The following is a 14,001-nucleotide window of genomic DNA, read 5'->3' as shown; positions in this document are numbered from 1 at the left end:
GTACCATTTCCTGCACATATTTTTTGTCTACTGTTTCATCCGAGGACACTTTTTTGGTTAACTGATCTAGCAAAAATTCTTGATACTGCATCATGTGAAATTGACAGTTCAAGGCCCTAGCTGAAAGAGTAGCAGAAGTGTAAACTTTTACCCCATCTCTAAGGATCTGGATTCTCAGAGGGGAGGGTTTTGCAGAGGTGGCTGCTACAGCCTTAGGTCCTTGGGAGATAGTCTCTGATCTGCAGGGAGCCTTATACAAGGGGTAATGTGTGTCCGGGACCCTGTAGTATCTATCGGCTTAACAGGGGCGGAGGCAGAGAATCAGGAGCAATACAAGCATCATTAAATGCATCATCTACAACAGAAAGAACTGGAGGTATGGCTAAAGGCCTATGTTGTGGTAAATGCAGAAAAGTTCTAAGCCTTTTTCTAGAATCTGAAAAATCCTGGCCCTGCCACTGAAATTGTTCCCTCATAGCATGCAGGGTTTCCCCAAAGGAAAATTCCTCAGGCGGACAGGCAGAAGGAATGGACTCCTCACCATCAGAGTCTTCATAAAGGCTCTGGAGGTCTGTATTATTTGAGTCATCAGAGGAATCATCTGTAGACACTGGCTCAGGGGCTCTGCTCTAGGCCTCTTCTCTGGAGGCGGTGAGAGGCCCTGTCTGGTTGAGGTTGGGATCCTCGGATTAAAGAAATGAGATCCTCTGCTAAACTTAGCATTTGTGAACTAGAGCTAGGCCTGTGAGAGGGGCTTAGCAGGCACAGATTTAGTAGTTTTAGCTGCTTTAGCCCTGGCAAAGGCCTTAATGGACATGGCTGCAGGTGGCCTAGCAGCTCCACGCAGCAGGTGAAATATCCAAGGAATAGTGTCTGATAATTCCTGAGAAACTGTAACAGTAGGTGGGATATCAGAAGCCGATTCCGAGGGTAGAAGAGGCCTCGGCAGGAGGAAAGTTTCGCTGAAGGAGGAACCGCTTGCTCGGTTTCAGCGAAACCGACAGTTGGCTTAACCGCGGTTTGTCGGTCCTTTCCTTTTAGATATTTGCGAAGTCGGAGGATCCGACGGCATAATATAAGCAAACGAAAAACTCCGACCGGCCGTTAAAAGAAGCACAGGCTAGACAAGCTGCGCCGTGGTCTGGGCCTAGTAAGCAGTAAGAGTGGAAATCTTTATGAGGTATTTGTTTCCCCAAGTTAAACAGTTATTCACTTTTTCTGACATCGGCTGAGGCAAGAAAGAGTCCCCAACGGGTACTTAGCTTTTAGAAGTCTTAGTTTTCGGGTAGTAATCTCTGGTTCTGACCGACCGCACTTGCGAACAGCTTCTGCTTAAGAAAGACTGAGGAAAATGGCGTAGGCTGATGCCTTTATACCCGAATAACTGCAGCTATGGGTGAGGGTGAAGTGCGACACCAGCCGATGCCAGACCCAGACTTTGGAATCCGGCCGACCGAAGGGCTGCCTGACGACAGGACAACCCATTTGTAAGGACTGCAGATGCATCCTTGAAGGACATCATAATATCACATAACTACAATTCAACAAATTCTAAGACAAAAAAACAATCTACCAACTTCTCCCTCAATGTTTTGTAAGAAGCATAACCTGGTTTTGAAGAAGATCCCTTAAACTTTGGTTGTCATGCCGAAGTGTTCTTCTCTCTTCTTCTTTTTCAGGAATTTCTACATCCCTTAGGGTACCGAGGTTAGATTTGCGAAAAATGTCAGATTTCACTAGTAGAAGTTCCTAAAAGACAAAAACAAATCATATCAGCTACTTTCTTACATTAGCATAGGACAACGCTGATCTTACAGTCTTAACCTATAAAGAAGAGTTAAATGTTACCACTTCATACAAAGCAGTTTTCAGCTCTTAATAAAAGTAAAATCAAACTTGTACATTTGCACATTTCTTTATTCAAAAACAACAAATATGCACTTGCCTTATCAGATAATCTTGGAGGAAGTCCACTGAACTGGGGTGATTATTCAGATTTTTTTTTTTTCCTGCAGTCACTAGTTCTGTTATTTTTTTTCTACTCAGTAGCCATGCTGAAGGCACATGACCTTCTGCTAGGTACAAAATTTAATAAAATATGCTGAGCTATGAGACTGCCCAGTCCCAGAGTCTGCCGGTTCTGACTTTTCCACTGAACAAACACAAGTAAGGCAGGAGAAAAAATACAAAGGTATATTAATGCTTACCTGTATGACTTAGACAGAACTCCAATAGCAGCAATGGATGAAAAGGTCATCCAAGCACAGGGGTTGAGTAATAAATACCCAGTGTCAAGAAGTTTGTCATAGTTCAACTGATATGGTAAGAACTATCTGTGACATTTAATACTGGTAGTCATCCACAGTGTAAGAACTGCTTGAAAAAATCCCACGCAGAAGGTCAAAGACAAGAGATGGGGCAGAAGTTTAGAAAACTATAGTTCCAAAGGATGCCAAACTGGTGGAGTCACAGTCCATGCAAATGCCATAAAAAGCAACCTACAACTAAATATATGCTCTAATGCAGTTTAATCACACAGTGTAGAGAATTTAATAGCTAGCAGACACTGCTTGCTAAAAATACTTCTATTCCCTTTTTCTTCTTTACCCCCTTGAAGTATGGAAGAGCATTATTCTCAGAAATCAAACGCATTCTTGATGGTGACATGTAATAAGTCAAAATACAGGCAAACAATGTTACCAGGATTTTTAAACATTCTTGCTCAAAATACATACATTGTCTGAATCACAGCACATGAGATATCACTCCTTTCTGTCAAGTCCACATAGAGTAATAGCAAGAAGATATGTAGGAAAAGCACTTCTTATTAGTAAGAAAAAGATTTGCCCTCAAACTCTATAGTGAAAAAACAGCTACAATGTGTGCTTACATTAACACTTGAAATCTGGTAAAGTCTACCAAATTATAAACTCAGTTAGAAAACTCTACATTATATTTACAGCTTCATTACAAAGCAGTATGCTTTCTGAAGGATAAACAACTTATACAGAAGCTATATAAACCTTAGTGAGAAAGATGAAGGATATACCTGTATATGGGAGACGGGCTTCAAGCTAGTTCTACAAGATCTGGCCAGCAAAGTGACAAGGGAGAATCTGGAGGGGAAAGGCTGGTGAAATGTCAAGATGGATGAACAAGGGATAACCTAGAGCCAGTGAAATGGTAAGTACACAAATTCTGTATCTCAGGTTATTACATGCCTTCACCTTGATTGATGGGTCAGACTCCCCAACTATTACAAATCCTGGGTGACACCATGACAGGATATATCTGAGGACCACAGTATCAAGAGATCATGATTAGTTTGTAATGTTTAGCAAAGATGCCCACGGTAGACCACATAGCAGCAGCACAGATGTCATCTACATCAGCATTCCTAAAAAAACTCTGTGGAAGTTGCAATAGACCTTATACACTGTGCCACATGTTTATTTGATAAAGTTCTGCTGACTGCATCAAAGCCTCCAGAACAAAGAAGTTCCCAAGGTGGGTCAAGATCTACGGCTGGTGGTCTCAAAAGAAAGATGCCTATCAAAAGGCCTTAAAGGCATTCTGGGAAGCTAAGAATGTCAAATCAAAACCCTGATGAAAATTGCAAATAGCTGCTAAGTGAAGCTTGTTTCGTAAAGTAGCTTTAGCCAGAGTCAAAACAACCACAAGAAACTGCAATACTGAAGAATATGTGACAGAGAAACTGCCTTGTTTGTGTTGAAGGGCCCAAATGGCAAATTTTCCACGTATTTCAATACATCTTATGAAAAGAGGTCTTCTGAGAAGCTGAGAGAATCTGAATAATTTTTTGAAGGGGGAAGCCCTGAACATCAGTGGAATTAGAGAAGCCAACATGTCAGCTGAGGGACTGAATCTCAAGGTGAGGCTTACTGAATGAGCGGGATAGAAGATCCAGTCTGGGACCTAAAAGGAAAAGCTTTTTTTAAGGTAAAGCCATAGCACTGGGAACTACATTTGCCTCAGCCAGAGGGGGAATATAAGGAATGACTGAGACCTTGCACAGGGGTGTTTTCTGAAAGAATTTTGTCATGTGCTGTAATGGGGGAAAACAGAAGAAGAATCCAAGAGGTCACTGATGCATAAGTGGATCCCTAGGTGACTGTTCCTGTGGAGGGATTAGAGTAAAGAAGCTGCTATACTTAGTGCTGGATGGGAAAACAGAAAGACTGCAGCAAGGCTCACTGCAGTAGTGGAAAATTGTCTGGGCTACTGATGGACTAAGAGATCACCCACGAGGCATCGGAATACACCTGCTGAGCCTATCTGCTAGAGAGCTGGTCCACCCTGGAATGCGAGTTGCCACCAGAAAGCAGTGTGAAGACCTCACCCACTGCCATACCCTAATGGCTTCTTGATGTAAGGAGTAAGAATGGGTTTCTTCATGCTTGCAGATATTCCGTACAACCAACATATGTATCAAGATCAATCCCTGGGGAATGGAACTCCTGAAGGACCTGCAACACTAGGAAGACCACTCTCATCTCTAAGGTACTGATGTGAAGGTTGACTTCTTCATGGGTCCAAATCCCTTGGACTGCTCTCCCAGAGAGAAGGTGTCCACACTCATTGAGGCCTTTTGGAGTTTTAGGTTGAATGGTCTCTCCATAGAGACAATGGGGGACTGAATCCACCGCAGTCCAAATGACTACAAGCAGAGAAGATGAAAATCCGTTGGTAATGCATCTCATGACTGAGATTAGTGCACTCTCATATAAAACATTGCATGAGGAATTGAAATCGATGTTAGCTACCATCAGCCCTAGTACCTGTAAAACAAATAATGCAGGCAGATATTGATGATGGAAGCCTTAGAATCAAGGATCTTAAGATTCCCAATCTGCAAGGCAAATGTTTCAGATATGGACTGAAATGACTAAGGACAGACAAACTGAGTAAATAGTGCCTTGCTTATATAAGGGACTCTTGCTGTGCCAGTGAGGAGCCAATCACTCAGATTTCAGAAAATTCATATCCTTTTGAAGCCTGAGCTGAGTTCCCAAGGTGGACATGCACTTGGTGAACACCAGGGGGCTGTGCTGATTCCAAGAGGCAAGGCCCAAAATTAATGACCGGCTTCCACGCAGAAGTGAAGATACCTTCTGGAGACCTTGCCTACTCTTACATGAGATAACCATCCTAAAGGTCTACAGAGCACAGCACAACCAGTCCCCCTTCCTGTAAGCAAATGAGTATGGTTTGCTCTGTGACCATACTGAACTATACCTTTTCACAAAATTGTTGAGGTTCTGTAAACCTAGAAAAGGCCTGAGGTCTTTCAACTTTATGGGAACTAAAAAAGTCTAAAATAAACACCAGACCTTCTCAGGTTTTGTGAAACCTCTTGGATTGCTCTTTTTTGGATGAACTGTGTAATGTCCTTAGCCGCATCTCTGCGCAAGTAGGGTGGAACATCTCCAAAAGGGCCAGATGGCAACTATAGAGCTTTGGAAAATGGGACTGCATAGCTTCTGGATATTAAGCTCTTCACCCAGTCGTCTCATGTGATGGCCATCCAAGAGTCCAGCTGAAGAGCTAAATGGCTCCTGACTCCCTCAAGATGACAGTACACTTCTGGGATGCTGAGAATTTCTTACCAAAGAGGAACCTCTGAGCCTCTGTTTTTTGGATGCCTGCTCTCAGGCAGTATCTACTAAAGGGCACCTCCACACATACTGCCATGGTTACCCCTGTCTGAAGAACAGCTGAAATTAAATCAGATTTTTTTAATTAGAGTGCTTCATAGCACACTCTCAAGGCAAGACAGTGTCTTTAGTTCTTGCTCACTCTTCTGAAGCTTTTCGTCTACATTTCTTCGTAATATCTTAAGAGGAAGGCCTCACTCTAGGAGGCATTACGTTGGACACAAAATTGCATAAGCATAGCCAGGCATGACATCGCATGGCTATACATGCACCTGCTTCCCTGACTGTTCCATTTGCTGCATTATGAAGGAGTCTTATGGAATGACTAGAAATGCTAAGCACTGCAGCCACCTGTGACTTGAGCAACTTTCAAGATTCTGGAGTAGCTTTGCAGGGAGTCTAGTTCTTGTCCCACTACACCTCATTGGAACCTTGTTGTCTGTCAGGTAGATGAGTGCTCCAAGCTAGAACATTCCTAAGGCATAAACTTGCTTCCCCATGTGATCCAGTCCAGCATCCTAGCTTCCTTGTTAGGGGTGGCTTTCCTTGGAGAGTTTTCATCTGGTATAGACCGCCACAATAACACAGTCCACCACTAGGTCTTTTGCACATGAGGTCTGTCCTGGGGAGGCTCCAAATTTTATCATTTTATTTCAGTGCAAACACTGTCATTTTTGGTTACCACCATGCTCATCCTGCCATTAGGTCCATCATATGATCAGGGGGAGACAACACCCAGGAGGAAGAAGTGCAGAACTAAACACATCAAAAAACAGCCTCTTCATCCAAGGAAGGTCATCACTGAGCCAAGGACCCTTCTGCTTCATCAACTCAAAGACTTCACCAAAACTGGTATCCTCCGGAGGGGACTCTGAGGGATCCTCCCCTTCACTGATGTCTGTGTCTGGGGTGAAACATGTAGTGAGGAAATCTAAGTGTCATGGGGTTTGAGGCATTATAACAGATGACAGATAGCCATCTATGCAGATACAGTGTATTCCTCTTGAAAAACTCAAAGGTCAACACCTAAATCCTTTGGTCCTAAAGATGCCAGGCCCACCCCCGATCTCAATCCAAATGAAACAGAATATGATCTCAGATGTGTCCCCAAAACTAGAGGCTTAGATGGCTCCAAATTAGAGATCAGAGCCAATGTCAAACACTGAGGAACATGACAATGAGAACAATGCCAAGCCCATCACTGCTGAAGAAGGAGCTGGAGACTTAAGTCGAGGACAACAGAATCTGCATCAAATTTGTCAGATGCAGTGGCATCAGTACCAATGGACATTATCCAGTCAGTGCAGAAGAACGTACTGGTTTCGTCCAAAGATTCTGGTACAAAAATGCACACTGGGGAAACAGCATCATGGAAGTCATCTTAAGCCCAACCAGACCCACTCTGGAAACAGAAGGGGATGGGATGACATCTATATCAATCTGTGCTTTAACAAACACCTTCATCACCTGATCACAATCAATGACGGATACACTTGGGACTGATCTTGCAAACCTAAAACAGGAAATGGAAGGGCAGTGAGAACCCAATAACATGATCTGAAGACAGTGTTACTGGATTTCTTTGGAGAACAGTCAGGACTGTTGACAGTCTAAGTGAGAAACAGTCTCAGCTCCAGAAAGGAAAGATATGACACCACAGTCACTGCAACCAGATTCTCCAGCATCGATATCTTTAAAGTATTTGAAGGAAGGGAAGAAGCTCTCGAGGTTCCTAAGTTGAGGGAAGCAGTCCTTTCAAAATCAGTTTAGCTTTCTTTTCTTGAAGGGATCAAAGCCCAAAGGTCTTGCCTAATTAGTAGGGGGGATGTGAATGTTCTGGCTCCAGGCACACCATCCATAACCCATGGGTTTCCTGGGTAATATTTTGCAGTCAAAGAGGGAGCATTTCTTAACTCTGAAAGCTTTGTCCATCTTCAGTAATCAACCACCACATAACTTTAGTCTTAGTAACAACAAATACCATAGAACTTTAGTCTTAGTAACAACAACAAATATAACTGGTACTTCTGCCACTGACAACTAGAGAACTCTCCAAAAAGTACAGCAAATACAGTAAGGCTTTTAAGAAAGCTACGTAAAAATAACTAACACTAATAATGCTATTAACCCAAAAGGGAGCAAGAGCTGAAAGGTCTTGCCGAAAGATACAGAAGGAAAGTTATATCAAAATGAACAGTTTTTTTTTCTCTTGGTGGAGAGGGTACTATATCTTAGAGAAGGATGACAGCAAGGAAAATCTGACAGCAATGGAGCGAGAAACCCTGAAAAACAGTCCAAAAATGATTGCTCTTACCTGAACTGTGAGTACCTGCATCAAGTCAAGTCACAAAAATAAAATAAGAAAGATAAGAAAACACTACGGCTGCATCAGCTGCATCAGAAAGAAGAGATAAAGATCAAGCTCTGGAAAACCTTGCCAACTGGATCTGCCAGATGGTGGAAAGCACATCATTTGAGGTGGACAATTCAGATTATCTAAGCTTTACCAGCATGAATTTATTGATTATTATTTTTAAGTTTAGAATGATTAAGAATGATTAGCAACTTCACATTGAATGTGATGAGTGATTTGAAAAAAAAAAAAACAAAAACCGCAGGTAAAATGAAAAAACTCAAAATAATGGCACCTGAAACATCTTACATTAAAAAAATATTTTTTTGCAGACGGTCAAGCCTTCCTGCACCCTTCAATGCAGAGTGAATATTTCTATCAACAACATTCTGAGATTCTGTACTCTAATATGCAATAAAGCATAGGGTTCCCATTAAATGTCAACCTTTAAAGCTGCTGATAAAGAAAATTATGGTTCCAGTTTAACAACTGGTTTAAAAAAAAAAAAAAAAAGTGTTTTTAAGGTGCTTGTAAGGTGGTAAGCCAGGGCTGCTTTATAACTGACCTTATAGCAAGGATAGCATAGTACGCCTAACTAACCCCTATGAATACTCAAGGGTGGGGAAGCCATACAGAATTGGGCTAGCTCTATAATTGCCCAATTTTAGGCAGGGCTATGAACCTTTCAGTCAACTTCAAGTGTCATACTTGGAAGAAAGATGTAACAATATGCATTATCATTATAATTTAATTTGATAATTATACGATACAACTGGACTCCTCTCAAGAATCTCAGTCTTAACAAGGCAGCTCAGTACTTCAATTCTACCTTCGTGGATATCTTAAACTCTCAGGGCCCTCCCAGAACTAGAAAAGTCAGGAGCTAGAGGGGAGGGTAATAGGACTGCAACAGTGAATACACTCGAACATCTACATTTGGTGAGTGTACACAACAACTGTACTATGTTCTTTCGTGTTGTTGCTGTCATCACACTCGGATTCTTTGATTCCAAAGAAGGCAGGGTGCAGGCACACTCAGGCCGCATCAGGGCTAGCCTGCCTTGGCTGTAAGCTGTAATCCAGCTCTGGCATTGAAAAGGGGAGAAAGATAGGTGAGTGGTAATGTACTGTGTGTGGTGTACTGAACTCCAGGTTGCAGCTTCCCCCTGAGAAGTGCTGCAGAGGTTGAGGTAGCCCTAGTGGAATGGGTTCTGATCCCCTGTGGGGTATGTTTTCCATGGTGCTTGTAGCAGAAATGGATGCAGTGCGCTATCCATTTGGAGATGGTTTGCTTTGAAATGGCCTTGCCCTCTGCCCCTGTAGCAAAGCTGACTAGCAGATTTTCTGAACGGTTTAGTCCTGTCAAGGTAGAACCTAAGCTGTCTGTGCACGTCCATTGAGTGCAGGATCCTTTCCCCTTTATTCTGAGGATTAGGAAAAAAGGTTGGTAATGTAGGGATTGGTTTAAAGCCACACTGGATACCACCTTGGGTATAAATGGTGGGTTAGTCCTGAGGGAAACCCTGTCCGCATGGAAGATAATGAAGGGTTCCACAGCCATAAGGGCCTGTAACTCAGACACTTTTCTTGCTGAAGTGATGGCTAGAAGTAAGGCTGTTTTCCAAGAGAAGAATTTTAACTCTGCTATAGCAGCAGGCTCAAAAGGGGGAAGCGTGAGCTTCTCTAGTACAAAGTTAAGGTCCCAGGCAGGAGTGGGAGCTCTCCTCAGGGGTCTTAAATTGTTAGCTCCTCTCAGGAACTGTTTGACCAGAGGGTGAGAGAAGAGGGGTGGCTCAGTATTGTAATGAGCTGAGATGGCAGAGGCATGAATCTTAATGGATGAGAAGGATAGGCCTTTGTGGAGCAGCCTCTGCTAGATAATCTAGGATTTGAGGTAAGGTGGGCACGGCTATGTCCTTTCCCTGAGAATGGCTCCAGGAACAGTATCTTTTCCACTTTTCTGAATAGGATTTCCTAGTACTAGGCCTCCTGGCCTCAAGGATGACATCCAGCACCTGTTTGCTGAGGGTTGCTGGTGATGTATTCAGGGAATAAGCCAGGCTGCTAGGTTCAGGGTTTTCAGCTGAGGATGCAAAATCTGGCCCTCCTGCTGGGACAGCAGAGAGGGAGTCTGATGCAAGTGCCAGGGTGGCACTGTTGTCAAACTACTTAAAATTTGGTACCAGTGCAGGCATGGCCAGTCTGATGCAATAAGGATTGTCATTGGCCTGTCCTGTTTGATCATGAATAGTACTTTCAAGAGGAGGGGCAGCAGGGTAAAGGCATAGATTGAGAGGTTTTCCCATGTAAAGGATATGGCATCCACTTTCCATGCTTGGCTGTGGGGAGTTCTGGTGCAAAGTTTGCTCAATTGATGGTTCTGGGGGAAAGCAAAGAGGTCCACCTCTGGTGTCCCCCACCTGTGGATTACAAGCTTGAATGAATTGAGTTCCAGTTTCCACGCGTGCGGGTCCATTACATTTCTGCTTGTCATCTGCCAGTGAATTTGGTCTGCCTGGCAGGAATTGAGCTTGCAGGTGCACTTTGTTGCTCAAGGCTGTGTTCCACAGAGCCATGGCTAACCTGCAGTGTGGGTAGGAATGAGTTCCCCCCTACTTGTTTATGCACCACATGACTGTGGTGTTGTCTGTCTTTATCAAGAGTTGTCCTGGAAGAATAAGGTGTTTGAAGGCTGCCAGTGCATTCTGTACAGCTAACATTTCTTTTTGATTGATATGCAGGTGCATTTGTCCTGGGCTCCATTTGCCTTGAATGCATATGCCTGCCATGTGAGCCCCCTGTGCATAGTCTGATGCGTCTGTTGTCCGGGTTTGGGCGCCAGGGGGGTTGAGTGAAAGGGAGTCTCTTGTTGTGGTTGCAGGCCTCTGCCCACCAAAGGAACTCTGTCCTTAGGCAAGGAATGATCGGAATCACTGTTTCCAGGTCCTAAGAATGTTGACACCAGAGACTTTTGAAGTACCATTGAAGTTTCCTCATATGCAGTGTTGCACATGGAATTAGGAGAATGCATGAGGCCATGAACCCTAGGGCTTGCAGTATTTTTCTTGCAGATAGCTGGGTTTGGGTGGCCAGTAGTCTGAAGTAATTTTTCAAATAAACCTGCTTTTCTGGAGTGAGAAATGCCATCTGGGAAGTTGTGTTCAAGCTTGCTCCCAGGAATACAATTTCTTGGTTGGGTACCAGATGTGATTTCTTTTCGTTGATGGTATACCCCAGAGAAATTAGGAGTCTCTTTACAAATGTCAGGTGCTGAAGTAGCAATTGCTGACTGTCAGCCGGAATCAGGCAATCATCCAAGTATGGGTAAATTTGAATGTTTCTCTGCCTGCAGTATGCAATGGCTGGAGCCAGGCACTTTGTGAATACCCTGGGCACAGTAGATAAGCCAAAGGGAAGTGCATAGAGCCTGCCCTGAAATGTAGATATTTCCTGCAAGATTCCCTTATGGGGATGTGCAGATAAGCTTCTTTTAAGTCTAGAGTGACCAGCCAGGAGTCCTTGGCCAGCATAGGCAGCAGCTGTTGGAGTGCAAGCATTCTGAACTTTGGTACCACCAGGAAGGTGTTGAGAATTGACAGATCCAGGATAGGGCACCAAGAGTTTTCTTTTCTGGGCACCAGAAACAGTCTGGAGTAGAAACCCTGTCCCCTTTGCTCTGTTGGAAAAGGCTGAATAGCCCTGATACTGAGAAGAGAAAGTACTTGCTTTTGGGCCTCTGCCCAGTGGTTTGGGGGCAGGTCTGGCAATCCGCTTGGGGTTGGCAGTGAATGGAAGTAGAATCTGTATCCCTGGGATACAATTTTAAGACCCAACAGTCCTGGGTAATATATTCCTAGTTTTTTGCATGCAGAGCAAGTTTTCCTCCTAGGGGTGCAAGTACTTGGGCATGCCTGGGAAGGATGCAGGAGAAGTCATTGTGAACTTTTTCCATAAGAGCGTGGCTTACCACTCCCTGTTTTTGAGGTGGGAGCACTCCATTTTTTAGATCTGTGCATACCCTGAGACTGTAGTCTTTGTGGCCTGTTGCCCCTAGGTTTGGACTGAGAAGGCCTGGGAGGGACTGGAAAGGACCAGTTTTTCGAAGGCCAATGCCTACTGAATCTAGGTGGCTGTACCTGTAAGAAATATTTAACAGTTTACATAGATTTAGCGTTTTCCTCCATCTTTTGAAGAACTTCTTCTGTTTTTGTGCCAAACAAACATTCTTGATTTAATGGAGCATCTAGTAATTTTGCTTTGACATGGTCTGGCAAGATTTGTTCCTTCAGCCAAGCATGCCTTCTCAGAACAGACCCAGTAACAGCAGCCCTGCAAGATGCTTCTAAGGTATCAAAACCACACTGCAAAGTATGTTTACCAACTTGGTTTGCAGAATGCATTAACAATTGTAAATCTTTATTTTCTGCACAATCAGGAATCAACATTTTTTGTTTAATTAGTTCCATAATATCCTGCTGGTACTTCAACATGTGAAACTGCCAATTTAAAGCTCTGGTGGCAAGAGTTGCAGAGGTATATACCTTCTTACCCCATCTGTCTAAAGCCCTAGAATCTCTGTCCGAAGGGGTAGGGTTTTTGGCTGTAGTAGCCTTAATACATTTAGGTCCCTCGGAAATGGTCTCTGGATCTGCAGTAGGATTTTTAAAGAGAAATTTGTGAGAGTCAGGTACTCTGTAGTACCTGTCAGGCTTTCTAGGAGCTGGAGGTAGAGTATCAGGGGTAAGACTTGATTCCATGAAGACATCATCTACAATATCCAGGACAGGGGGTATAGAGTACAGTTTTGTACCTACCATAAATTTAGATGTCCGATAGGTATGCATCTGCAGTCATAACATATAGGTTTCACTTCCATTGCCAAAAGTAAATGCCCGCCCTTCCACCAAACACCAGGCAGAGGGCAGAGCTTTAAGACAATCAGCAAGTTTACTTCAGATGAAAGCTATAGAAGGTACCATCTAGGTATAAAAATTCAGAATTGTATGTTACAATGAATGCACGGTGGCAACAAAGTGCAGCTCATAAAATGTCATAGTACCAGTAGGGCTTAGGAAGTGGTGGCTGTGGTGGCTGTGTGGAGTGAGGCCCTGGGCCTTTTATTTTTCAGGAACTGTCTTTCCATGAAAGGCAAAAACGAATGCAATTTCTTCCTATTTGAAATGAAACTGTCTTGGGGAAATGCTCTTTCCTTATACCCCCCAGTTGCATCAAAAACAAAAGTTGATCAGTTTTTTGTTTTAGTTTTTAGTTCTGTAGTAGTAAGCGTGTAGTCTGTGTTATATCAAAGATTATTGCAAGCTTTTTCCCTTTGTTCTGTGGTTGTAGAGGAAAAGTAGGCAAGTGAATAGCTTGGTTCAAGGATACCTAGATACCACCTTTTTGGTGAAAGTAGAATTGGTTCTCAGTGACACTCCTCTCTGGTCCTGGATAAAAAAAAACTGCACCATTAATGCCTAATGCCAGATACTCTTCTACTCTTGGAATGCCAGAAGGAATGCAGTTTACACAAGAGTTTTACAAGATAAAAGCTGATGCTGCTGTAGTTCAGAGGTTTTGTCAAAAGGAGAGTGAGTAATTGGATCCCATGCAGGTAGGGGGTCTTCTTGGAGGTTTAACATTTTTCTTGGAGGTTTTTGATGTCCTCAGAGAGTGTGTCTGAGATGGGAAAGAGGTGTATTCTGCTGAAATTGCTGATATTATGAAAATTAATGAATGCTGAAGACAGGCCATGAAATGGATGAGGCCATTGTGTTCTAGTGGAACAAGGGTTTGCCACTGTGACATCTGTAACGCTTTGATCTCAGATAAGATCTTCCTCTTCCATTTAGCTGAGTAAATGTTTCTTGTGGAAGGTCCTGCGAGCCTCCCAGGATAATGTCCTCCACCCTCTGAGATAAGCGGTTTAGTTCTCTAAAAAGAATTTTTTGGGCGGTGTATATTTAATTTTTCAAG

General features: G+C 43.2%; 1 protein-coding gene across 3 annotated transcripts in view; it reads right to left on the bottom strand.

The window, feature by feature from the left end:
• The window catches only part of DZIP1 (DAZ interacting zinc finger protein 1), a 1,252,063-nt gene that overhangs the window by 762,224 nt on the left and 475,838 nt on the right, over positions 1-14,001 (bottom strand). For all 3 annotated transcript variants that reach the window (XM_044072991.1, XM_044072990.1, XM_044072992.1), the window contains exon 6: positions 1,609-1,749. In XM_044072991.1, coding sequence (XP_043928926.1) covers positions 1,609-1,749 — 141 coding nt within the window. The remainder of the gene's footprint in view (positions 1-1,608; positions 1,750-14,001) is intronic.

This window comes from Protopterus annectens, chromosome 5.part1, assembly GCF_019279795.1.
Source record: "Protopterus annectens isolate FY-2018-M chromosome 5.part1, PAN1.0, whole genome shotgun sequence".
Lineage (NCBI taxonomy): Eukaryota > Metazoa > Chordata > Ceratodontiformes > Protopteridae > Protopterus > Protopterus annectens.
Note: the sequence above shows the minus strand (reverse complement) of the source record. Positions and strands in the feature narration are given on the sequence as shown.